The sequence below is a fragment of the Mauremys reevesii genome, linkage group 11 (genome assembly GCF_016161935.1).
Source record: "Mauremys reevesii isolate NIE-2019 linkage group 11, ASM1616193v1, whole genome shotgun sequence".
Taxonomy (NCBI): domain Eukaryota; kingdom Metazoa; phylum Chordata; order Testudines; family Geoemydidae; genus Mauremys; species Mauremys reevesii.
In genome coordinates, this window is record NC_052633.1 from 4,415,667 (window position 1) to 4,442,687 (window position 27,021).

The 27,021-nt window shown below is 52.0% G+C and overlaps 1 protein-coding gene and 1 long non-coding RNA gene across 11 annotated transcripts in view; one reads left to right on the forward strand and one right to left on the reverse strand.

The window, feature by feature from the left end:
* Window positions 1-19,823, forward strand: part of MLPH (melanophilin) — an 84,809-nt gene extending 64,986 nt beyond the window's left edge. For all 10 annotated transcript variants that reach the window (XM_039495083.1, XM_039495087.1, XM_039495093.1 and 7 more), the window contains 6 exons: window positions 7,589-7,744; window positions 8,456-8,548; window positions 10,679-10,771; window positions 12,128-12,185; window positions 16,076-16,173; window positions 18,028-19,823. In XM_039495083.1, the coding sequence (XP_039351017.1) occupies window positions 7,589-7,744; window positions 8,456-8,548; window positions 10,679-10,771; window positions 12,128-12,185; window positions 16,076-16,173; window positions 18,028-18,054 (525 nt within the window). In that variant the 3' untranslated portion in view covers window positions 18,055-19,823. The remainder of the gene's footprint in view (window positions 1-7,588; window positions 7,745-8,455; window positions 8,549-10,678; window positions 10,772-12,127; window positions 12,186-16,075; window positions 16,174-18,027) is intronic.
* On the reverse strand, window positions 707-3,113 carry LOC120374811. The gene is made up of 2 exons (XR_005586253.1): window positions 3,060-3,113; window positions 707-1,328 (listed from the first exon to the last, which is right to left on the reverse strand). It is a non-coding gene; the product is annotated as an uncharacterized LOC120374811 (long non-coding RNA).
* Window positions 19,824-27,021: the final 7,198 nt, after the last annotated feature.

Genomic DNA, 27,021 nt, shown 5'->3' on the forward strand with positions numbered 1-27,021 from the left:
AATGCCCAGGGAGGCTACAGCCCCTTGCTCTGCAGGCATCAGAGTTAAAGATTTTAAACCGAGAGTCCTGACCCCAGAGGCCTTGAGAATCAGATGTCAGAGGAATCGCTCCCCCCCCCCCGGCTCTCCCCAGGCTTTGCACAATATGAGAGGGAGGGGGAGAGCGCCCCTCTAGACTGGTACAAGAAAGGCAGAGGACCCCCACTGTAGACTACAGGGAGTGTTGATTGAGTTCAGTGTGATGAGCTCTCAACTCTTAGTTGTCTCCAAGCACGGTGTTTCTCAACGCCCCTGACACTTTCCATTCCTCACTGGTACTAGATCTTTCTGTGACAGCCCCAGGGTGCAATCCAGGCTAATGAGTAGCTGTGTCACGCCTGCCCTCTAACCTGGGGTGTCCTTTGCATGGCTTTGCTGCTGTAGCCTCTGTCTGGACTGCTCACAAACAGCCTCCAGCCTGTGAGTCACTCCCAGCTACGTCTGGGTATGTGCTGCAGCCAGCCAGCAGCCACACGCCAGCTCTTGGTTGTGCTGCAGGGTGACCCCAGCACGCTCCAAGTCTTAGATTTCCCCCCAGAACTGAGTGTCCTGTACTGCCCAGCCCTCTCCTGGACAGTACAAACTCATATCAAGTCCATTCTTGCTTGCATAGAAATAATACCACCCAAATGGAGTTTTCCAGACACTTCAATTCAAACATACTGGATTTGATAAAACAATAAGAAAACGTTTATTAACGACAAAGATAGAGATGTTAAGTGAGTACAAGTCATGAGGCACAACAGTCAGAAATGGTTACATGAAAAATAAAGGTTAAACACATCTGGTGCCTAACTTAAGAAACTATGTTAAATTCAAAGAAAGGTTTTCTCACCACATGCCCTCAGCAGTCTTACTGACTGAACGGACCCCTTGTCCAGTTCAGTGCTGCTTCCTTTGTCCCTTCTGGTGCAGTGAATCAATGCAGAGAGAGAGGAGGGGGTGCCTTGGGGTGTTTTTCCCTCCTTTTTAAAGTGTCAGGCCCCCTCTTGGAAAACATTTCCGGCTGAGATTCAGGAGACAGAGTCTATAGGGAAGGATGTTCCCTGCTGCTTTTTCCTCACCAGTTGGAGCATCGTTTGTTTCCCTTCCTGCTTGATATGACTGTTTACTGCTTACATGCAAATTAAGCAGCAAATTAAGCAGGGCACACATTCCTTTGTTTGAGACGGATCTGTTTGCCAACTTCAGTTTGGAAGATGTGTTAAGAACACCATACACTGGAATCTTCTAACTTCACATACAGTGTTGTGCAGTGATGAGCTGCCAAAATCTTAACAACGGGTTCCCTATAAAAAGTTCCGATTTAAGGGATGTGCGACAGCATGTATTTTTTGTACCAATAGGGTTACCATACGTCCATATTTTCCCAGGAGGTGATTAAGAACCGAAAAGCCTGACATGTCCAGGAAAATACAGATGTATTTTAACCCTACCTAAAGTTCTTTTTTAAAAAGATGGGGCTGAACTAGAAATGAGCTCCGTTTCACATGTGTGGGTGGTGATCAGGGACAGTCTCAATTTTTGGGTCTTTTTCTTATATAGGCTCCTATTACCCCTCACCCCCATCCCGATTTTTCACACTTGCTGTCTGGTCACTCTAGGGTGTGCACATGTGTGGGTCCCAGCTGCTCCCTGCCCCCCCCCTCATTAAAGCAGGTGTGCAGGGTTACTGCCCTGGGAACGGCAGGGCACCAGTGGATGTGGGGCTGGCTGCAGATGGGGGCGTGGGGCAGGGAGTGACATGGGCTGGCTGTGGGCAGGTGATGCAGACGGGCGGGCTGCGGGTGGCTGTGGGCAGGGGGTGGCTGTGGGCGGCTGTGGGCAGGGGGTGGGGCAGGGGCTGGCTGAGGGCAGGGGCTGGCTGGGGGCAGGGGCTGGCTGGGGCTGGCTGCGGGCAGGGGCTGGCAGGGGGCAGAGGCTGGCTGCGGGCAGGGAAGGCGGGGAGGGGCTGGCAGGGGTGGCTGGGGCAGGGGCTGGCTGGGGTGGCTGGGGCAGGGGCTGGCTGGGGGCAGGGAAGGCGGGGAGGGGCTGGCAGGGGTGGCTGGGGCAGGGGTGGATGGGGGCAGGAAGGCGGGGAGGGCTGGCAGGGGTGGCTGGGGGCAGAGGCTGGCTGCGGGCAGGGAAGGCGGGGAGGGGCTGGCAGGGGTGGCTGGGGGCAGGGGCTGGCTGGGGGCAGGGAAGGCGGGGAGGGGCTGGCAGGGGTGGCTGGGGGCAGGGAAGGCGGGGAGGGGCTGGCAGGGGTGGCTGGGGGCAGGGGCTGGCTGGGGGCAGGGAAGGCGGGGAGGGGCTGGCAGGGGTGGCTGGGGCAGGGAAGGCGGGGAGGGGCTGGCAGGGGTGGCTGGGGCAGGGGCTGGCTGCGGCCAGGGGCTGGCTGGGGTGGCTGTGGGCAGGGAAGGCGGGAAGGGAAGGCGGGGAGGCGCAGACACTCACACGGGGCGGGGCTGGGGGCAGGGGGCTGGGGGCAGGGAAGGCGGGGAGGGGCTGGCAGGGGTGGCTGGGGGCAGGGAAGGCGGGGGAGGGGCTGGCAGGGGGTGGCTGGGGGCAGGGGCTGGCTGCGGCCAGGGGCTGGCTGGGGTGGCTGTGGGCAGGGAAGGCGGGGAAGGGGAAGGCGGGGGAGGGGCGCAGACACTCACACGGGCGGGGGCTGGGGGCAGGGGGCTGGGGGCAGGGAAGGCGGGGAGGGCTGGCAGGGGTGGCTGGGGGCAGGGAAGGCGGGGAGGGGCTGGCAGGGGTGGCTGGGGGCAGGGGCTGGCTGCGGCCAGGGGCTGGCTGGGGTGGCTGTGGGCAGGGAAGGCGGGGAGGGGAAGGCGGGGAGGCGCAGACACTCACACGGGGCGGGGGCTGGGGGCAGGGAAGGCTGGGGAGGGGCTGGCAGGGGGTGGCTGCGGCCAGGGGCTGGCTGGGGTGGCTGTGGGCGGGGAAGGCGGGGGAGGGGCGCAGGCGGGGGGAGCGGGGGAGGGGCGCAGACACTCACACGGGGGGGGGCTGGGAGCGGCCGGACGCAGCCGGGGACTCACCTGGCAGCAGCAGCAGGAGCCCCAGGGCCAGAGGTCCGAGGAGCAGCAGCAGCAACAGGGCCAGGAGGCAGCTCACATGCCTCCCGCAGCGCAGCATGGCGCTCCCTGGCGGCCGGGAGGAGGAATTACACCGTTCCCGGCCAGAGCCCATCAAAGCTTCCCTCGCAGGGAAGCCAGTTAACAAGCGGTTCTAAAACCACTTCTAAATTTAACAACGGGTTCGCGCAACCGGTGCGAACCGGCTCCAGCTCACCCCTGGTGTTGTGGCATGTATTTTATCAGGACAGTATTGACCAGCAAATTATGGGTTTTCAAATGCTATCTCACGAGGCATACTTTGTACAAAGATTATTACACTAGTGGGGAGGGTGTATTCTGTCACACTGGCCCACTGCTGCCAACCAATATTGAAGCCCCTTGTGCATGTTTTACTAAGTTGTCCACTCTCACACTGGGAGGAGGGGAGCTCTGGGAAAAGTGGGAGGAGGGGTTCCTTCAGGAGAATGGCAGATTGATGAGTGAGTGAGTGATGATTGTACAGGAGACCGGGGCCATTGAGACAGGGCATAGAGGTCAGAGAAAGGCAGCCTGTTATCCATTTTAATATGTTATAAGTAGACAATGACCCGTTTAAAAGGTCTTAAAACATGTGCAGCATCAGCTTCTCTGGTGTGTCAGCAGCACTGTATGGCTTCCTGAGCTAACCTCAGGAGGATGACCCAGCGTAGCAGGTTCCTGGGCTGGGATGGAACCACCAGAGCTGTTCCTACACTCCCCTCCAGCCAGTGCCGGGGGAAAGCGCACATTGACCCGGGCTGTCCGAACAGCTCTTAAGCCATCTTTGCTCCACCACCCCTAAGCTGCCCCAAGCACATCTCAGCTGCAACTGAGGATCTGACCCACCGTTTTAGACGGGGAGAATCTCCCTGTCATGGGCCTCAACCATCTATTACTACATATCCCACCCAGGTGTAACTAACACACACACACACCTCTCCGCTGAGGAGAGGAGCCCAGCTTTGATGGGTTGACACAAGTCTCCTATCCAGTGGCCATTTTACACCATCTCAGTTTAACTGTTAGTCCCTCGATCGATTCTATGGTAGCAGGAAAGTCTGGGTTAAAATGTCCTTCCTTCACCCCTTACCAAGGGTGCTGCTGGCTGGATATCGCTGACGTTATACGTGTAAGGGCCTGATCCAAAACCCTTTGGAGTCAACGTGAGTCTTTCCATTAACTACCTTGGGGTTTGGCTCGATGTGTAGTAAAGCTTGAAGGGGGCTCATGGAGTACGTTCTGTTCGGGTTCTATACAGTGTCTCATAGTGCGGTGTGGCAGTGGAGTGGGAGAATGTTTTTAGGAACAGGAAAGGAGTGATTGGTCTGTTGCTAATATGGTCGTGTAGGTTTATGCAAGTAAGCTGGTAAGTTTGGATGTTCACTCTTGCGTAGCATCTCCCATGCAGTGTTTTGTAGTAAGTAATGCTGCATAGTATTGTTACAGTTATTGGAAATGGATCACTTGACTGGGAGTGGAACTGTTAAACCTCCAAGTCATTTCTTTTGACCTTGGCAGATAGTGTTGTAAGCTTTAGTGGGCAAAGGGAGGTCTGGGCTGGGGGATTTTGCTTTTGAGTTTGGGAATAGTTTTTACACTGTGTGTTTCGTTCATTCATCGGAGAGTTTGGTCATAAAAATATAGCTACAAAAGGCAAAACTTCCTCTGAAATACCACAGTGCTGCCGGTTTCTGAATGAAATGCTCCATCCCAGTGACAGTGGGACCCTTCACATCAGCTTCCGTCTTTGAATTCCTCCCCACAAAGAGAGAATCCAGCCATGGACTTTAGGTGCCTTCTAAAACCATTGGGGGCTCATACCCTTAACGAGGTTATTCACAGGCAACAGGACGGGGGTGGGAGCCAGATCGCAGAGGTGGGAGCTGCCCACTCCCGAGTCATACTGCCACTGTGGGCAAGTAATTTCCTCTCTCCTGTCTCTGTCCCCTGGATGTTCCGAGCATTCATTAGTGTTTGTAAAGTAACTTTTCGGAGTGGTTTTTAATTGTTCACCAACAGATTGTGATGGACAGTGACACACTGAAACGATTTACCAAATCGCTGGGGTGGATAATTGCAGTTAGTTAGAAATACACAACACTTGGATTTTTCACACCTCGGGCACATGGCAGGTTTCTAGTCCCTGGTTGGATTCTTAGTACTTGGATTTATTTTACCCTGTACTAGGTGCCTTCCAGTGCAAGGCTTCCTGCCTTGGAGAGTGTTCTCTCTAACTTCACACGTTACACAGTGCAGGCACAGCAAGCCAGGGAGCCGTGAATGGAGGAGGAGAGACTATTTGCAGTAATAAGATGATGGGATCATTCAGAAAAGCATGGGAACCAGGGCCGGCTGCAGGGTTTTTGCTGCCCCAAGCGGCAAAAAAAAAAAAAAAGAAGCCGCAATTGCGATCAGCGGCTGCTCCACCGCACCACTTTCCTCTTCGGCAGCAATTCAGCGGCTGGTCCTTCCCTCCCAGAGGGACCCGCCGCCGAATTGCCGCCGAAGAGCCCGACGTGCCGCCCCTTCCCCTTGGCCGCCCCAAGCCCCTGCTTGCTGAGCTTGTGCCTGGAGCCGGCCCTGATGGGAGCAGTATGCTGGCACTCTTACTCTAACAGGGCTATTTTGCATATTAGTTATTAATGTCTCATTCAGTCAAACATGTAGGTTGACTCAGTCCTTGTGGGTCTCAAGGTAGTCATGGTACTTCTGTTTAACATAACACTTAGAATCAGGTGTTGGATGTGTGTCTTCATCGGTACGAACATACTGTGTTCTTATGTTTTTACGTTCTCATGACGCTAGGCGCTGTACGTTATTTATTAGGTGCCGAGGAACCCCAGGCATGGTTACAGTTTGGTCATGGAAATTGTGAATTTGAATAAAATCATTGCCATTTGGAAACAGCTATAAAACACATTTGATGAGGCTCCCCAACCAAGTGGCCTTGCAACCTAGCGCAGGGGGTCACAGCACCACTCAGCTTTGGCCCGGCCGCACCTCCATAAATGGAGACTGAGGAGCAGCTGGGCCAAACCTAAGTGGCCGTGCAACCCCGTGTGCTAGGTTGAAACACCCATGGCAGGAAGCAGGGCCCAGCCCTCCAGCACAGGAACCGCCACTATGGGGTAAGTTTGCCCTCCAACCCCTCCCCACGACGGGCCTTACCTTCCAAACCCCCCTCCCCACACACACACACACTATACTCGTGTGTATGTGGATGTAGAGAAAACCACATTATTCAGTGACTTTCCGTGATTGTTTCCAGCACCCGCGCTGTGAAATTTACCAACAATTTTCCATGCCCCAAATCATAGCCTTAAGCGCAGGACCCCACAGTGCCGGGCACTGTCCTGTATTTATTAGGTGTATTACAATAGTGCCGAGCAGCCCTAGTCAGGGACCGGGATGTCATTGTGCCAGGCACTGTACAACCACAGACCAAAAAGACAGTGTCTGCCCCAAGGAGCTTAGACCAAAAAAAAAAAAAAAAAAAGGACTCAGAATACAACTATTTTGTAAGTTGGTTGTACTGGTTCTATAACAACACCAAAAGCTACAGCAATGAAATGATGTACATTTTCATGAAAATCTCTCTCAAAATCAAGTAAACCAATCTTTTTTTTTTTTAGAATTTGATGGGAATCATCAAGAAATAAGGGTTCTTCAGTAAACTGAAAACTTAGTGGTAATCAAATGGTGTATTAGGATGGGTAATAATGTTTCTTTAACCCTTTTGTCTAGAAAGAAACATTTACGTATATCTTCAAATAGACCCCAGTTGGCATGTGAATGCAACACCTTGTTGGCAGGCACATGGAGGAATCCCTACCCAGAAATGTATTTCCAGAACATAAAGATGCTAGAGATAGGGACTGGTGAGTTAATGACACCTCCAGCTCCCAAAAGTGTAGCATCTCTACACCGCACCGAGCTCTTCAGCAGATCCAGACACAGCTAGAGAAGACAGGAGGCGTTCACAGCCTGGCAGTGTTGTTCTCTCTCTCCTCGCCTTGCAAGCGTGCTAGAGCAGGACACAGCAGCCTGGCCTTGTTCCTAAGTGCCTACCTCCTAGACTCAATGCACGACATGACGATCCGTGCTCAGACGCTGACACCGCGCATTCAGGTCGTGGCGTTTTGTCCTGGTATTTCACAGGGAGCTTTTCCCGCTTCGCCAGAGCGATCGCTGCTTTTGAAAAATAGCAAAGGGGAGGAAATGACCCAGTCCCTTGGAGGAAGGAAGCCCTGCGGGAGTCCAAAGGTACAGACTGTTCAGCGAAACAGAAGTTTGCAGTTATACGGCTCTGATCTCCCCAGTCCATCTGGAGCTGAGTCCATGGTAACCTGAGGACTGTCTTAACTAGGCATGAGAGAGCAGCCTGTGTCAACGCAGCGGGGGTTAGAATGGGAAGACGGCAGAGCAGACGATGCCTGACTGCGAGGTGAGTCACACAAGGGCTTTTTTTTCAGGTCTCCACGACTGCTGGAAAGACATCCGGGCTGGAGCAAACCCCGAGGGACCTAGCGGAACGCGCGCGGCACAGCGGGACCACAGACTCCGAGCTGTCAGAGCTGGAGGACAAAGTGGCATCGGCGGCCGTGCAGATGCAGCGTGCCGAGAGCGAGGTGATAGCTCAGTTATACAAAGCGGATGAACCAGCGAGGTCAGGCTGGTTCTTGCATTGTTATTTATTAGTGCCTAGGGGCTGGCGTCTCAGACCAGCCCCCCAGCTGTGCTCGGCGCTGTACAAACGCAGCGCTGGGCCAACCCTGAATGCTTCATCATTTACTCAGTAAGAAAGTAAACTCGGAATGAGAGTTTCCTTTACGCTGCCATATTGATAGTGGTGTTCACAGCCGTACGCACGTTACGCACGGTGTGTCTCACTGGCAGCACGGCAGTCGGGGGCAATTTGCTGAGTGGTAGCACAACCTGCACGTGGGGGATACAGTGCCATTCAGGTTTGGCCTGTCTGGAAGGGTAGGTGGCGAAACCTGACTGGCGCCACGACCCCCATTCTCTAGGTCACAACACCAATCAAATTTGGCCCATCCGCCCTTCTGTCTCCAACTATGGAGGGGCGGCTGGGCCAAACCTGAATGGTGCCGCAGTCCCACGCACCAGGTTGCAACACCCAAAGCAGAGCCATTGCTGCGGAATGGGTGCAGGGCGGGCTCACTCTCCAACCCGGCACGAACCTGGCAGGCGAGGCACTGGGGCCAGTGGCTGCAGCGGAGGTGACACCAGAGGGATTGGTGGTGATTGGGATCTGCCCAGCTCCCGGGGTCGTTTCTGGGGCTGCACCTGTAGGAAGTTATGTGCATTTTTTCTCTTAGGTTTCCGATATAGAGTCTCGAATCGCAGCGCTGAGTGCTGCTGGGCTGACAGTGAAACCAGTGGAAAAGCCAAAGAAGAAATACAGCACGCAGGTGAGTGTGTCTGCCTGCAGAGGGTGCACCCAGCATTCAGCTGTGCATGGGACACCGTGATGTTAAAGCCAGAAGGGACGATTATGACCATCTTGTCTGACCACTTGAATAGCCCAGGACTAAAAGCCTCCCCTGCCGGTTCCTGCATCAGGCCCTTAACCCAAGTGCTATTCTACATATGATATAAACAAAACAGCTCTGGGATAACAGTCCCTAGCTCTTTTACAGCACTTGCCATCGGTAGATCTCAAAGTGCTTTGCAGAGGAGGGCAGTAGCATTATCCCCCTCTTACACATGGGGAAACTGAGGCACAGTGAGGGGAAGTGACTTGCCCAAGGTTACCCAGCAGGCCAGTGGCAGGGCTGGGAATAGAAGCCAGGTCTCCTGAGTCCCACTCCAGTGTCTAGACCCTGCACATACATTTACAGGCCCCTTGCCCTGTGTTCAGAAGGAACTCGTTTACTGCACGCTGTCTCCTTCTTTATAAGACAGAAATCCCACTCCTCTGTGACAGGAAGTCTTCAGTTTTCCCCATTCATTTTAGACATGAGATCCTCATCTGCAGCAACCGCTGCCATGTCAGCGTACGACCCCTTAAAACGGGGACACGAGAACTTTCTTAGGATCAGTCAGCTGAGATCCGTATTGTAAAAGGGGATTTTATCTCCTGGCTGTTGTTACTGGAATTGTGGCTTAGAGGTCCCAGGACACTACGGGACTAGGCATTGTACACACACACAGTATGAGACCAGCCCTGCCCCTAAAACCACACTGTGACACTCCCCTGGAGTAGCCAGGGTTGGGAGGTACCACGTGCCCTTAGTGGGAAGCAGTCTTGTCTATGCCTGTTGTGGATCAGCTCTCTGAAACCACCAGTCTCTGGCAACACAAGCACTGCCTGCCAGGACTTTGCAGGCCTCATTGTCTCTGTGCAGGTGAGCAATGGGCACACACCAACCCCTCTGTAGTGCCCCACCTCTGCTCCACTGAATGCTTGCAACACTCCCAAAGGAACAGCACATACCCGCGTGCAGGATGGAACTCGGCATCACCACGGCCGTTAGCTCTCTCACTTTCTCTGTCTTTGTAGATACAAAAAGGATCTGTTTATTATCAAAGAACAGAGATTCAAGTAAGGGTGGGAAAGGATATTGGAAATAAGTGGTTACATATAAAACAAAATCATAATGTGCTTTCTGGAGCCAAATGTAACTAACGAGGTACTCCCCTACCTCCTCCAAGAAAGCAAACTTACCCCAAGTAATTTCCCTAGTGTTTTCAGCTGGTTTGAGATCCCTTCTCGTAGGATCAAGCCTGCTGATCAGTTGTCCTCACAAACTGAAGGAATGCCCAGAATTGTACCTCAGATATGGTTTCCGAAGCTCAGTGTATTGCCCCTCAACAGAAAAACTCTTGCTCTTTTCCTCTTCCTGTGAATTTCCTTTCTGTGAAGATTCCACAATCTTCATTAGCATTCGGCTCAGGCTTGTGAGTGGAGGCCCAGTGTGAACCAAGCAAGACTTAATTTACATGTAAACAGACCCATAAATGTTTCTTGTCTGAAAGAAAACCTGCTTTTTACTTGTCCTTAGACCTTAAAAACATAATTTTCAGTGTAAGTACATAACTCTTTCCACAACACACGCACACGCATATCACACCGACATTGATGACCAGTGCGACACCAGCTTTCTGTAGACACCTCACATCAGACTCTTTGATGAACCAGAATGTAAATGCCAGACCCCGGTGATTCCTGTAACCCTTATGCACTCTGCCAGTTGGCATCAAGAGCTCATGGGACACACTTACAATCTAAACAGACAAGACAGTCAAATGTTGGGAGGGGAAACAAAGAGGTGAAGTGACTTGCCCGAAGTTACCTCAGTTAGTAGCAGGGCTGGGACTAGAACCCAGTGCTCTGCTATTCGCTCAATGCCACACTTTGAGCCGTCAGTTAATGTAACTCATAGGTCCCTCAGTATCACCATGGAGGATGAGTTGGCATGGAGGACCAGTGCTGCAAATGTCCCAGCTGCTCTGGTCAGCCCAGTGGACAGCTGTGCCTCTCGCTTGTCTTTTGGCACTGAAGAAGTCATAGAAATCTTTTACATTTCTTCTGTCCTAAGCTGTTTATGCTCCAGCCTCCCCGGAACGCAGGTAGCGGCCAAGGAGATCAAAGTACGGACTCTTCAGAGATGGCATCGCCAAATGACTTCAAAGTGAGTACACAGATGGCTCCTGGCTGCCAACGACGTGATTAAAAGAAACCAGAGAAACCTTGGGTAGTCTGGAGTGATTGTGGCCACAACCCTTTGAAGAGACATCAAGTAGCCTGCGTGAAATGGGCTTGGGTGACTCAGCCAATTCCTAACGGACACGTGTCCACGTCACAGATGTATAATTGGTAGCTGCTGTTGGCAGACTTGACAGAAAGGCCAGTGATGGGCATGGGAACTGCACTGTCCTCTCCACTGTAGCAGGGTGGCTTGCCTTGGGCTGGAGAGCCTGGGGCCAAGCCAACCCTGATAGAGGGATGAGCCCCGCCTGACGGGAACCAGGGAATTTCCTGTAGGAGATGGCTGCAGCTAGGAAGGGCGGGGCGTAGCTTGTCAGAGCCCTTCCTGCCTTCACCAGACCGGGGCAGTTGGGCTGTACCCTGCTGAAGGGTGTTTAGTTCTGAGCTTTGAGTTAATAAATCAGACCCCAGGGAGGGCTGCTGTGGTTTGACTGGGAAAACCCTGCATGGAGTTTATTTGGGGATCTAAGAGGGGAAACAGAGAGGAGGGGCTGCATGCAGGGCTGTTCTGAGGCCACCAGGGGGTGTTATGAGGTAGCCACTGGTCCACAGACTCAAATTATCCCTAGTCAGCAAAACATGGCTGAATAGGAGTAGACTTAAGCAGACGCGTAAATGCTTAGTTGGCCAAAGTGATTACTCCCGCTCAGGGCTGAGACATGACGGCATAGCCGCTTAGGGAAGTTTGCACTGATGCTAGAGCTAAAGAGGGTCCCTCTGACTATCGGGCCACTAATCTGGTACCTGTTATGAATGCTGTATTATTTTCATTCTGAATGTGCAATAATATCTCTTAACCCTCTGGAGAATGCAGACTTCTGTATGGTGCCCGGCCTCCTAACCATTCGCCTTAAGGTTAACAAAGTGCTGTCTAAGGTACAGCTTCTTAGCACTAGAATTAGTTCCAGGAGGGCTGTCAGGATTTCTCGTGTCAAATAGAGTTTTGACTTTGGGAAGAATTAAACAATGATCTTTGCTTTGCTTTTCCCCTTGTGTATCCCCCGCCTGCCGTGTATTCTGGGTACAGTCAGATAGTAAACACAACGTTCCCACCGGTACATGCTCAGCTGGTTGTCTGTGACCGTTCCCACCGGTACATGCTCAGCTGGCTGACTGTGACCGGGATGGACATGTGAAGGCGTGTTGGAGATTGGTATCTTTCCTAAACACAGAAGGAAAGCCTGCCTTTAAGGCTATCCACTGGGCCCCTCCGACAATGCTTTGAGGGAAAGGGCACAGTCCCAGAGATTAACGACGATTCCTCTCCTTTCTCTTCTAGGTAATGTCTATGCCACAGGTGTTAAGGAGAAAATTCAACAGTTCCCTTGAAATTGCCGGTAAGACTTGTGTTCTCTGCTTGTGTCTGAGGAAAGGGTGGGGGTAATGTCGGACCCTGTGGGGACTCATGTCCCGCACTGTGGGGGCTGGAAGTCACATCTGTCCGGCCTCCGGCCATGTTTTTCAACCAGGGAGCCGGTATGGCAAGTGCAGGGGGATGGGATTTTAGAAATAGACCTGCGGGATCCGAGAAAGGAAGTAGAGTCTGGTGGCCAGATTGAGGCAAAAGGCTAAAAATCTTCCTGGCCCCCTCCCAGCGGAGAACAGGATTCTGTACGCTCCACTCCCCTAAGGAAATACAGATCGTCAGCATTCCCCCTCTCCCTCACGTCTGCGGTATTTGCCGCTCCCCTTGTGGGTTTTCCCTCGATGTGAGTGTCTTTGCAGTCCCCGGATCGTCACCATTCTGACCTCTTCTCCGGGGGCAGGAGCCATTGCCTCCGCCAGGCCAGCTACGCTGCAGCTGCTAGAAGGGTCTCACAGACGACGAAGACCCGAAAGCTAGCCGCCGTGGCCGTGCCAATGGAAGGGCTCTGGATACGTTATGCCCTGGCTGCTGTCGGCAAGAGCCCTTAGGAAATGATTTTTCCACTTCTCGCTTATCTTGAATCATAAGCTTGCAGGAGGGATTGAAGAAAGAGCTGCTCTCCCTCTAGATAAGTGCTGAGCAGGGGACGGAGTGGCGAGGAACGGGAAAAGCAATCATTTCATACAGAGAATGGATTTAGCATCCCACCCTCCCCCTGCCCCCATTAAAAGTGAATTGCAAGGCATGTTTCCTGGTCTGAATCTCACAGGGAGCGAGGTCCCTTCTCTTTGTTGGTGAGGAAGGGTCATGGGCTCTTTCCCTGAAAGGGCAGCTAGATAACGGGGGTGCTGCACTTCTGGCATGCAGATAGAGCGATGGGGCAGTCAGCTGACGTCAGGGCAGGAGTCTAATCCCCCAGGCGCCCCCACAGGGAAGCAGAATGACTCGGTATCTCCTTGCCACTCTCCCCACAGGTCAATGACGTGCAAGGTGGTGCAGGGAAGGATGCAGTTAGGGGAAATTGGAACGAGGCGAGAGCGAATGGGCGATCGTGTAGAGGTTCAAAAAGCTGCCTCATTAAGCCTGGCGTTCCCGGGTTCGTAGGGATGTGGGGAGTTCAGAGGGGGACTAAGGAAGTTTCCGTAACACAGTGTGCCTGCAGTCCCCCTCAGTGCAGCGGCCTAACGAATGGGAGTTTATACTTTGCTCCCGTTTGCCTCAGTGGAGACCAATAGGCCGGTCTGTGCCTCGCTGCGGAAAGAACCCCTGTAGCTGGGGTTTCAGATGCAGCCATATACCACTAAAATGGGCCACGCGCAGCCTGGCTGGAAGTGGGCCCGACTCTTTGGAAATCAGCGAAGTGGCATCTGCTTACTCCAAGGGGGATTTTGGCCCATTGTGTCCCTTTACCAAGGAATTGAAGTAATTAACCTGCTATTGGGAGCCTCCGTGCCCAGCAGGGGGCCAGATCCTGGCCCGTGCGAAGGCTTCAGTGGTGCAGAGAGTCGCTGAAGGTGACCGAACTGTGCAGCAGAGGATTCCTCCCAGCTCCTCCAGCGTAGGCAGGCACAACAGGGCTGGATTGGGGACATGCCTGGAATGCACCACGATCTCCAGGCCGTGTAACAGCAGAGACAGGCTGAGCTATTCCCAGAACTGGGCCGAGGAGACAAAAAGCTCTTGTAAGGCTCCCTTTGCCCCTCCTCCCCACAGCTCCAGCATACCCAAGGACTTTCCGACCACAGAGGTGTTTGCAAGGTCTGCCAAGAGCAGAACCGTGCGAGAACCAGAGAGCCCACCCGCTGCTCTGCTCTGAGTGCAGGAAGGGAGAATTGCAGATGATACCCCGGCTTTGTCTGATGCTTTTAGCGTAGGAACCCGAGTCCGTGTTTCAGTGGTACTGTGGTTTTTAGGCAGAATGTTGTGTTTTGTCTTTCTCGATCGCTAAGAACCTCCGGCAAATAGATTTTAAAAGAAAAACCCTGGATGGCTTAAAATTTGAGAACACAGTCAGGATCAGAACAGTGGTTCCTGAGCAGCTATGTTTCCCTTTTGAATCCTGTCTTAGTTTGACAGAAACAAGCCTCTATCCCCGGCCCCGCTCCAGCGCCCGTCCCGCTGCCAAAGAACAGGCTGCACTCCGTTCCACTCCTGTATCCGCTACATCCTCAGCTACTTTCTCGTTCCATCAGCTTTCCTGGTAACGATGAGGCATGAGGCCGAGGGGTCGTGGCTCGATATTTAGCCAGCAGGTTTAGCTGGCAGTGCCTGATCTTGTGAACTGAGTGGATTTGCTGTGGGATCATTGCAGGAGAGTAAAGGCAGCCCTGCTTTCAAAGAGCAGCCATTGCTCTGACCAGAGTGATCCCGTCAGTGCTTTGTGTAAGCAGAACCCAGCTGCAGCGTGTACGTGAGCCTTTGTTCTTTTGAGCAGAGGGCTCCTGGAAGCACAGCGCAAAAGATGCACCCCAGGGAGTGGATGAGCAAAGCTGGCGCACAAGGGGCTTAAAATCAGCTTATTTCTGAGCTGCTGCAGGGGTCTGCTCTACGCTCCAGCAGCCTCCCAGTGTTCTCAGCCCAGAATGGCCATAGTAGCTAATCTACTCCCCATCCAGCCCGATACCTCTCCTCCGGCCTCCACCCCCAGCAAGCACCTACGCAGGGCCTCTGAGGAAGGGGCAGTGGAGAGCCACTCACAGTGTCCCGGTGCTGTTCCTCTGCCAGGTGAATTCTCCTTCCCCATCTGCGGTGCTCTGATAGCCAGTATGTGCACCTCCCGCTGGTGCTGGTGGAGGATGGCTCCCAAGGAACCACAGCCCTGCCCCAGCACAACCCCATATGCCGGGGCAGCCGTGCCAGCTGAGGATCCCTCATCTAGGAGAACCCCCAGCTGCTGCCTTACGACAGTCCCTTCTGTGCTGCAGGGGGCATGGGAGGGACAGAGGATCTGGCCCCTTATGTTTCTAATGCACCTGCCATGGTGCCCTGGTGTCTACTCCAAATAGCAGCAATGCAGGTGACTGGATTAATTTGAGCACAAGTCAAGAGTTGCTGTTATTTCTCTGACTATCTCACTGAGTTTGACCTGGTCCCACCACAGTCATGGGACCAGGTCAAAAGAGAAGCCACTGGCGTAAAGGCTCCACAGAAGCAAAGCCAAGGAGAACCAGGCCTTTAGCTGGGAGTTACGTTTCCACATGCAGACAGTACAGTCCCGCTGAACGACAGTCACAGGGTGCTCTCACCTGCACCCTGAACACCCCGAGTTGCCTCTTGTCTATGCTGGCCAAGAACCTGTTCTGAGAAATTATCAAGCCACTTCCAGGGTCGCTGGACGTGCTACTCTAATAGATTCTGTGATGCTGCCTCTCAGAGCATCTCCAAGGTGGATTCCTGCTGTTTTCCTGCACGGGAATTGGGGGGACGTATAAATATAAATCGGGAGTCACCAATAGAGTAATGAGCATGCTGAGCCGAGCAGCTGGCTGAATAACCAGGAGGCTGTTGGTTGAATTGTTCAGGCACATTCATGAACTGTAGGTACTGAATTATGAACGGAAATCACACCAGAGGCTCAGTGAGTAACTGACACTTCTGACTGATGTGGAATATGACCTGGCTCACACCCTGTGTGCCTCAAATATGAAGGGTCTAAGTCTCTTCTGGTTTACAAGTGGTGTAAATTGGGAGTAACTCACTGCTTACACACCTGTGTAAAACTGCTGTGAGTCAGAGGAGACTCGGGCCCAGAGCAGGGTGAGGAAGCTATTTCAAAAGATCCAGGTGCATTTCTTGTCACCCACACGTGATCTTAGCTCAGCACCACCAACCTAAGCTATTTTATCTTTTCTTTTTGTAAAGACGGCGACGAATCCTTTGATCGAAACTCCATTTACCGAGGCTCTTTGACACAAAGGAACCCCAACGGGAAGAACAGGAAAGCAGATCGCATCTTCGCGGTAACCTGCCAGACTCTCACTTATTGGCCCGACACATGATTGGAGGGGTTTCAATCTGCAGATCCTGGAGCTGATTAGGGCTGCCAGTCTCTGGTCTGGCTCAGCTCAGTGCAGCAACTGAGTGTGTGTGGGGGGGTGTGTGCAAAGAAGTCATTGCTGCAGCTGGGGATCCTGTCCTGCACTTTAGGAGCAGAGGGTTGCTTAGAGTTCTTGCTGATTGGCCATATACGGTCTGGGCATTTTGCTACATCACTAAATTAGCACAGAAGTCTTAGCAAACTGTATTTCACCCCTCTAATGTTGGTCAAGATATGCACGGTGCCTCCATGGGGCTCCACTGCTGAAACCTATGAGACACCAATGGTGCCCAGAGAACAGCAACCACTCCTCTGTGGTGTGGTTCAGCCTACCCGCCCTTCGCCAGTGTGCAGTCACTGGAGCCTGCTAGGCAAGAAATGGAGCTGTTGAGTGCAGAGCCGATCTCAAGTCATGTGGCTAGGACAGCAGCACGCACAAGACCATGACAGGGGCATGATGAAAGGAGGCAGTTGGATCTTCCAGGGGTACGTCTCCCCCGGGAGCCATGCTGGTGGCTTCATCTCCTGCTCTCATGGGTGGCAGGTTGGTAAAAATTTTGGTGGGGCCCAGAACCCGCCCCCAACTCTGCCCCCCCAACTCCGCCCCCACCTGCCTAAGGCTCTGGGAGGGGGCTCGGCGGGGGAGGTCTGGGGTGCAGATCCTGGGCTGGGGATTAGGGTGCAGGAAGGGTGCTGGGTGCAGGCTCTGGGCTGGGGCAGGGGGTGGGTGTGCAGGAGGAGGTGAAGGGTGCAGGCTTTGGGATGGAGTATGGGGTTGGGAAGGGGTGTGGGAAGGGAGGGAGTTTGGGGATTGGCGGGAGTGCAGGGTGAGGACTGTGGGGCTGAGGATGAGGGGTACATGATGCAGGAGGGGGCTCAGGGCTAGGGAAGAGGGTTGGGCTGTGGATGAGGGCTGTGGATGAGGGGTTCATGATGTGGGGGCGCTCAGGGCTGGGGCAGAGGATTAGGGTGTGGGGGCATGAGGGGTTCATGATGTGGGGGCGCTCAGGGCTGGGGCAGAGGATTAGGGTGTGGGGGGATGAGGGCTCTGGCTGGGGCTGAGGATTAGGGTGCAGGGGGATGAGAGCTCTGGCTGGGGCTGAGGATTAGGGTGCCGGGGGATGAGGGGTTCATGATGTGGGGGTGCTCAGGGCTGGGGCTGAGGATTAGGTGCGGGGGAATGAGGGCTCTGGCTGGGGCTGCGGGTTTGGGGTTGGAGAGGCTCAGGGTAAGGGCAGCCTGCCTTGCCAGTACAAGCGGGGAGCAGGCACTAGGACCCTGTGGCAGCAGACAGCAAATCTGCTGGGAGCCCTCCGGGCAGCAGGCAGGGGAGAGGCACGCTGCGTTCTGTCAGGCAGGGACGCAACACAACGCGGCGGAGGGGGGGGAACACGCGCAGGGGGGGCGGCAGGCGGGGGCTGGGACCTGCTCCAGGCAGGGTCGCGGCGGCGGGGGGAGACCTGCGGTGGCTGGGGCCGATCCAGGCAGGACCGGGGGGCGGGAAGAGACCCAGCTCCAACTATTGCTGGAGCAGGGCGCCCAGCCCTGAATATTGCTGGGGCCCGGGCCCCACACAAATATATAACCTGCCGCTCATGCCTGCTCTGGAAGGGGCAGCGAGGGCAGCCCACGGCGAGTGGGGATGGCAGGAGGAGAGGCACGCAGCTTGGGAGAAGGGAAATGGAAAGCAAACAGTGCGAGTCCGGGGGTGAATGAGATTCATGTCTTCGATCCTGTAGCCCTGAGGTTTTCAGTTCAGTGTCTTGGTGCCTTGCAGAAGCCTGTGATGACCCATCGACCCTGAAGAAGATGGAGCCTCAAGACACTGCAATTTTACTAACAATGCCTGGCCTCAGCTCAGAGCTTCATCTTTATTTCCCTCAACACATTCTCCGAAGGGCTGGACAGAGAGGAGGAGGCAGTCCCGTGGGACAGGGAAATCCTGCCGAGTTGTGCTTACAGAGCTCCGGCTCCACCTCGCTACCCAAGAAATCAAGTCCCAATAAGAAACTTGCTGCCTGTTCCTGACAGGATTTCCAGCCCACAGTGTCTGGCAAAGCAGCCCCAGCTCTTTGTGACACCACACACCCACTCTGTCTCTTCCGCAAATCTCCGTTGTTGTGAAACCAGGGCATCTGTCTGCATTTGAAAGCAGCGTTGTCAAGGCTGGGAGCTGGGAGGGTTAACTCAGTGGGCCAGATACATGCTGGGTGTAATTCTGGTGGCTTCAGTGGAGTGAGTTGCTTTCCTCTTGGGTTGGTGCAGAGAAGTCAGTGATTGGACCCAGCAGTGTTCAAGAGTTTGCAGTGGATTTAAAGTGCCCACTCCCCACTGCCTTGAATGGGCGTCATGTGCGTAAAACCCAGCCCAACACTCTGAAACTGTGCGGCTAGATGTTTGCAAAGGTCACTCTGCAGTTCTCCAAGTTCTTTCCATTCGCCCCTCTCCCCTCTCCCCCCCCATGGGCAGGAGCGACAGAAGCTTCCTAAAAGAGGGCTGGAGGCCACCTCAGTATTTTAAAATGGAAACATCTAGTTTAAGAATGATCCATGTGAATCCTCGTGTGAGTAACATGTCATTGCATTAGGCTTTGGTCACGAGCGGAAGCACCGAACCTCTGCAGATCCGTCCTGCAGTCACTTCATTGCAATAGCAGTGAGCTGGACACAGAGTTACCACGTCACAGGAAATTCTGTGCTTTGGGGCATTTTTACCGTTCTGAAATGGAACAAAAACAAAATATTTTATCTCCAGCGGAACCAAATTCCAAAAAAAGGTTGGGGGTCAATCAAAACATTTCCTTTCAATAAAACTGAAACCTTTAATTTCCATTTCGATCTCAAAACTTTCAAATGTTTTTAGATAAAAAAGTTGTTTTTTTTTAAAAAGTCATCTTGAACTGAAAAATGAAAATGTTTTAGTCACAATATGCCAAAATTGGATATTTCAATGTTATTAAAATGCTTCTTGGGATGTGGAGAAAATTCATCAAAATCGACATGTTTTTCAAAACATTCTGATTTGACAAAATTTGCATTTTGGGGGTAAAAAAAACAAATTTTGATGAAAATTTTCCAACTAGCTGTAGTTGTGACCAACTAATGGTATTTGTATCGTCAGCCTACTGTTCTTATTCTCTTGGTCATGATAGCTGAAATGAACCAATGCGACTTCTCCGCAGCTGCTGCCTCATTTTTAGTATAATTCATGGAGAAGCTACTTAAATGCTCAGATTCCCTTCATGACCCTTTAGAAGTCACTTCCATTCTCACTAGTATAGTCCAAGCTGAGATCCTGAGTTCTCTTTAAGTTGGCATATGGCTAGGCTGTTCCAAGAAACCAGTATAATTATCTCTCTGTTAGAAACCAACTTCTAGCCACAACCATGTCATCACAGCCCCCTGCAAGTCAATTAAATGACCAGTTGTGTATATATCTCACCACTGAGCTGACATCAAGCATAACCCAGTGACCCAGATCCTCAGCTGGTGTAAGGCAACTCAGTTGAAGTCAATACAATGATGCAGATTTATACCAGCTGAGGACCTGGCCTGGTGTTTTTTTAAAGCCACAGTACAGTCCACCTTGATAAACAACAACACATCCTCTGCTATGTGTGAGATGGGTGGATCCAAAAACCCCCTGGCTGCCACACCTGATGTGCCAAGAGACTACTTGCCCCCTGCTTTCCCTGCCAGCCTGGGACTCCAGCACCTTGTCTTGCTGAGCCAGACACGCCCGTGTGCTCCAACACAGACCCAGGGTCTGAATTACTTGCCCCAAAGCTGCAGACTTGACTGAAAGCAGCTCACAGAAGTGTTCCTGCCTTTAACACTCAGATGCCCAACTCCCAATGGGCTCTAAACCCAAATAAATCCATTTTACCCTGGATAAAGCTTATACAAGGTAAACTCATACATTGTTTGCTCTCTATAACACTGATAGAGAAATATGCACAGCTGTTTGCCCCTCCCCCTGGTATTAATACATACTCTGGGTTAATTAATAAGTAAAAAGTGATTTTATTAAATACAGAAAGTAGGATTTAAGTGGTTCCAAGTAGTAACAGACAGAACAAAGTGAATTACCAAGGAAAATACAATAGAACACGCAAGTCTATGTCTAAGAAACTGAATACAGCTATAACCTCACCAGTTCCAGTAAGCTTCCTTTTACAGACTAGTCTCCTTCTGGTCTGGGTCCAGCAATCACTCACCCCCCCTGTAGTTACTTTCCTTTGTTCCAGTTTCTTTCGGGTATCCTTGGGTTTGGAGAGGCTCTCTCTTTAGCCAGCTGAAGACAAAATGGAGGGGTCTCCCAGGGGTTTAAGTAGACTGTCTCTTGTGGGTGGAGGCCTCCTCCTCTCTCCTATACAAAGTCCAGCTCCAAGATGGAGCTTTGGAGTCACATGGGCAAGTCACATGTCCCTGCATGACTCAAGTTTTACAGGCAGCAGCCATGGCTTACCTGCTACCTTGAATGTCCTCCTGTAGACTTCTTATGTGGATTGGAGCCTCCCAAGATCCATTGTCTCTTAAGTGCTTCTTGATTGGGCACTTAACTTGCACATTCCTTTCTCAAGAAGCTGCTCAAATGCTTTACAGAGGCTACTTAGAAATCAAGCAAGTATACAGCCAATATTGCTAACTTCAAGTACAAAAATGCTACATGCATACAAATAGGAGGAGTGTATTGAGTAGATATGTTACATGGCATGTGTAGCATAAAACATATTCCAGTTATATTATATATACATTCATAAGCATATTCCCATGAAGCCTTATGGGGTTCACCGTCACCCGCAGTTCCCCCTTTAGTTCAGTACCAGTCTATCAGAATCTCATGACAAACCTCGGCAATGTAAAATAAGACTCTAGCTTTCAGGCCATTTTGATTTATCTGCTTTCATCCGCCTCTGTCCCTATATATCTGTACATATGTTAAGTCTTACAATAAAGCCGATTTTGTGTTAGGAGATCCTAGCACCCCATTTTGCGTCTGCGTTCCTCCCTCTTGATCTCGGCAGAATTGTTTGCCTCTCCGCTGACTTTCCTCACTTAACCAGGCAGTGCAACTGCATCATTTTTGCAAAATACAATTGTTAAAGTACAGGAAATGAAGCTGTGGCATTGAAACAGAGGATGTGGGGGCGGGGGGGAGAGAAATACATTCATTAACCTGGCATGGATCACAGGCCTGTGTTTTCACACTCATTCAGGAGCTACAGAGGAGACTTATTAAACAATGCCCCATACCATACATGCCCTATTGGCTGCATTTTGTTATCTGGGGCCTGTGCCGTTGTGTTTTAAGCACAGGAGCTACCAGAACATCCGCGGATTAACAAATGGGATTGATGCATAAAAGGAAGTAGGAACAGGAGAAATTCTTTAGAACAACCCTGCCCCCACCCCAACAAAAAAGGTTTGATTTATTGGCGCATTAAGTTCTTTGCTTATTTGAATGGCCACACCTCTGCAAAGACCAAACAAATCACATTCCGATGCTGTGATCTAATTCGGGCTCATGCAGTTTGCAAGCAGGCAGGTTTCATGGTGAATCCCATCAGCTGAGCTGGTGAGCTGTTCAAAATGGCAAGCTGTAAAGTTGAAAACCATGAAAGGATTCCTGGATGCACAAACCAGAAGGGCTGTGGTCATTTTTTCTTTAACGACTGGCTTACAAATTGCGGGACACAACGGCTGATTTATGCAGCTTAACTACAGTTACACAGTAATTTCCATGAGAAACATCCTCGCCTCTCAACGCTGCAGTGCGCTTTCAATTCTGGAACAGGACAAGCGCTTCCATAAAGCAACATTTCCTCGTCAAGGCTCCGTTGGCGGGAATATCCCACCTGCTATGACCAGTTTAGCAGTATCTGTGTCTATTGCCACTGTAGCCAAGACCTTTAGAATCCAGCTTTTCCAGCTGAGCAAAGCATATCCTGAGGTTTTGCCCTGATTCCGGTCTTCAGTGTAGCTGGTCTAATACAGTCCCGTTGTAGACAAGGTAAATGGTGTGTTGAACTGGTGTAGCTTATCTCTGCATGAAACCAGGCTAAGCTACACTGGTGACAATTAGCAGCATTACCTTGTTTACACTGGGGTTTTGCAATGGGGCCTGGAAACAAGCCAGATCTCTCAGTGTAGAGCAGTAGTTCTTAACCCAGGGCCCAATCAGCACACAGCTGCAGCCCATGTGACATCCTCAGAGCCATTCAGGTAGTATATATGTTGTGTGGATGCGGCCCACATAACACAGAGAGCTGCATGTGCAGCTCACAATGGTAAATACGTTGAAAACCACTGGTGAAGAGGGAGCCATAGAGAGGCTGGTGGGATATAATTGGTTAAATAACCATGTTACAGTATGTTAGGATTGGTTAGTTAAATGTCAGTACAATGACTGGTTAAGGTCTAGCTAAGCAGAACTCAAGTTTTTCTATGTAGTCTGCAGTCAGTCAGGAAGTAAGGGGGAATTGGGATCATGTTTTGCTAAGGGGGGAATGAGAACAGGGAATAGGAACAGGGACACAGGCAAGGCTCTGTGGTGTCAGAGCTGGGAAGGGAGACACTAAGGAAGGAAACTGGAATCATGCTTGCTGGAAGTTGACCCCAATAAACATCAAATTGTTTGCACCTTCAGACTCGGGTATTGTTGCTCTCTGTTCATGTGAGAAGGACCAGGGAAGTGAGAGGGTGAAGGAATAAGCCCCCTAACATCTCTCAAGGATTAATTCTTGAAAATAAATATCAGTGAACTGCAACGCAATATAAAATCACTGCCACTAACGTGGGTGGGTGATAAAATACTAGCAGAGTGGTAATTAATGCTGAGGACAGGGCAGTGACGCAGAGCAATCGGATCCCGTGATAAGCTGGACCCATTCAAAGAAAACAAGTTTGAAAAGAACCAAATGAAAGGTCCTACACCTAGCAGCAAAGCATGCAGGCCACACCTGCAGAATGGGGAAGTGTATCCAGGAAAGCACTAACTGTGAAGAGGATTGAGAGGCCATGCTGGGCAAGCCATTCAACAGGAGCAGCCAGTGTGATGCTGTGGTGCCCAGGGCTAACGCCATCATTGGCTGGATGAAAAGAGCAGTGAGGAGCACAGGGAGGTGACGCACCATCGGTAAGACTGATCCTGGAATACTGCATCCAGTTTTGGCGTCCGCCTTTGAAAAAGATTTTGAAATATTGGAGATGGGGCAGCAAAAAGCAATGAAACATTTTGAGGGCTGGAGAAAAATGCCTGCTAGTGAACTAGTGAAAGAGCTCAGCATGTTTAGATTATCAAAAAGATCAGGAGGTGATGTCATTGAAGTGTTGAAGTGACTTCATGGAGAGAAAATAGCTGATATTAAAGGGCTCATTAATCTAGCAGAGAAAAGCATAACAAGTCCCAGTGGCTGGAAACTCAAACGAGACCAATTCATATTAGAAATAGGGCACAAATATTCAACAGTGAGGATGAATCACCAAAGGAATAAACTAGAAAGGGAAGTGGTGGGAATTCCCCATTTCTTGAGGTCTTCTAATGAAGACTAGATGCCTTTCTGGAACGTGTTTAGTCAAAAACTAGCTACTATGCTATACAGAAAGCAAGTGATATGCAGGGTGTCAGATTCCATGGTCTAATTGTCTCTTCTGTCCATAAAGTCTACTAATTTATGAACAACTGAGCGTAGCATGGGGAAGAGCGTCTCGTGTTCTACTGTATAGTCGGTGTCATCCCCACAATGAAGAGTCATTGAGTGGGGTGATCCAGGGGAAGCAGCACAAACATCCAATGTGGCTGGACAGGGGCAGGACATCAGCACTGCAGGGGAGCGGTGGGTGTGGCAGTGACATCACAAGGGCCTTTGGCAGGACCTCAGCCTATTGGACAAAGGTGGTGGGAGGCGATGATCTCACAGAGAGCTCTTGACATCATCCAGGCAGGACAGGGGTGCAGGACAGGAGCAACCTTGGAGATCCCTGTGGCTTTGCTTCAGCGCGTCTCCATCTCGAGGTCTCTCCTTGAGTACCGAGATAATTCACTTTTACCTACGTGAGCGTAACGAGGACCCTCTTCAGAGTTTTCTCTACTTCAATTATTGATTTTGCCAGAAAACAGACGTCCCTATATAGAAGGTAAGAGCCTCTGAAAGATTTGGAACCTGTTCAGTCTGATCCATCAGGTGCCGGCTGATTTTTAGGAAAGGAAAACACTAGATTGTGGGGGCAGCATTTTATTTCTGACCTAGGACTTTGTCCCTTAGAATCACTGGGGACATTGGGGTTTCTCCTTTTTGTTTTCCCTTTTCCTGTCTCTCCCTCCTTTCTCTTCTTCTCTTGCATCTTTGTCCTTTCCCCCTGCTCTCCTTTCACCACCAGGACCTGGGGGCGCATGTGGAGTGGGGGGCAGGGGTGGGGGGTTGTGCTCCAACTCTCCTTGCGGGAGGCCCTCCCAAAGATGTGGCTGGAATAGTGCTCTAAGCGTGACTCCCTCCGGTGGTGACCTGCGACAGCTGGTGAGACCTCTCCGCTTTCTGAGTCTCAGAGTCTCAATGCTGATTGGGCCGAGCATGGGGCTATTGTGAGGGAGGAGACTCAGGTCCTTGTTACTCTCTTTTAAGATCAAGGAAATAAGCCAGAACCAAACGTGTTTGTTTGCTCTTGCTGCTTTTCTCCATTCGTTGTCTTTGAGCAATTCATGATTCTCTCTCTAATGGGCTAGTTCTTCTAAACTACTTACTGAATCATTAGCTTTTAATAAAGCCACATGCAAACCCAGCCTGCCAGTAACAGAGGAGTCAGGCAGCACCCTACAGAATGGGGGACAGTCCGCTGGAAAGCTGTGACTCTGAAAAGGATTTGGGGGCCATAGTGGATGAGCTGCTCACCATAATCTGTCAATGTGAAACTGTGGTAAAAAAGGTTAAAGCCATTCTTGGCTGGATAGAGTAGTGAGTATGGAAAGGGAAGTGATCCAGCATTGGTGAGCCTGAAACTGGAATGTTGAATCCAGTTCTTGTGTCCACATTTTGAATATTATGTTAAAAAAATTAGAGAGGGTGCAGAAAAGATTCCTAATTGAGTGATTATTTCCTGGGCTCTCTCCCTGCCTCTGAGGGGTTGGTTGTCTGATAGTTAGAACAGGAGTCAGGACTGTTGGCTTCTCTTTCTGGCTCTGTCCCCACTTTGCTGTGGGACTCCTTGGGTAGGTCCAAGGGAATAGGGTGGATTCTCTAACTCCTGGCAGCAGTGAGCCTGGGTGAGGAGGGATGCTCAAGCTGTCTGCGAAGGAGAAAGGGATGTTTCCAGGTGTTGAACGTCAAGAATTCTAAACTTTGCTAAAATGGCAAGTGTAGAGAAACAAGAAAGAGTTGGGGCCAAACTTTAACCATTGTCTTCTTTAAAGCCCATTCGGGGATGTGAGGCCCAGAGAGCCCAGTCCCACAGATCAATAGGCAGCAATGGAGCCAGGAGTGACACTCCCTCTCAAAGGCAGGGGGAGCGGACACTAGGGCCTGGTTGCGATTGCCAGCTGTGGGAGGGAGTGTGCAGCAGTGGTTAGGGAAGGGGTCCATCCATGGCTCTGACACTCGGTGTGACCCTGAGCCAGTAGCTGAGGCCTGTTTGCCATCAGTAGGGTCGGGGTCCCATGGCTACAGGCCATGGGGGTTGGGAGGCTGCAGGAAGGTGTGTAAAGTGCTGGCATGTCAGGATCCTGGAGGAGCTGCTTGTCCAGAGTAACCGATGGTCTTTGGGACTGACCCCATTGCTCTAAAAGGATGAGACTTCCTGGATCTTGCAGCAGCAGCAGGGATGACGAGGGGGAACGTTGAGGGGGAGCAGATCATGCAATGAACTCCTGCCAGTGTGTGTAGCTTGCACTCCCTGCACTCCTATGGGGGGAGAAGGGGCTGCTCTGGTTGGAGCAGGGCTGAGGAGGGACCGAAAAGGCCCAGGAGTGACCCCAGACTCACACATGTTCCCGCTCGATTCCAGGATGGCCAAGCTCCTGCGGGTTCAGGAGGAAGGCTCTGCAGGTGCCCCAGAGCCTTCGGGGAGGAGCGGCCATCTTCCCAAGGGGCAGAGCCACCTCTCCGTCCCCGCTGGCGGGGAAGCAGCTCCCATCCAGGCCAGAAGGCGGAAGTTCCCAGCCTTCTGGAGAACAAAGCCAGCTCCCAGCGCAGGCGCCGACCTGGGAGAGACCCCAACCAAGCCCAGGTGGAGCTGGTTCAGGATGAGGATTTGCGGACAGGACCCAGCCCAGGAGGGGCGCCAGGCAGGGAGGCTCTGGGGCCTGTTATGTGGGCAGCAGCGGCCCCAGGAGCCCAGCCCTCATTCCCAGCAGGGGGCATCGCCCTGCCCGGGCTCTGAGGATCTTTCAGCCCCCTCAGACCAGGAGCTAGAAGATCCCAGCACCAGCACCATCAGATCAGCACGGGACAGCAGCAGTGCCTGGGGCTCCAGCAGCAGCGACGCCTCTGGACGCTGCTGCTTTGTTCCAGGTGAGGAGCCAGGCTGGGCTGAGGGAGGGGTGAGGACGGGGATGTGAACACCCTGGGCCCAGACACTCTCCCAGGGATATGGCGGGGGGGCGTGTCCCCAGCCCAGGTGTCTGGCCTGAGCCACGTGAACCCCACTGACACCAGCAGCAGTCACACAGCTGCCCCTGCAGCAAGGGGAGCTGGGGGTGGGGGCATCAAGAGCTGCTGCCACTTTGTCCCTTGATGCTCCGGGGCTGGGGGAGTCGGCACCTCCCGTGGAGTCCTGGA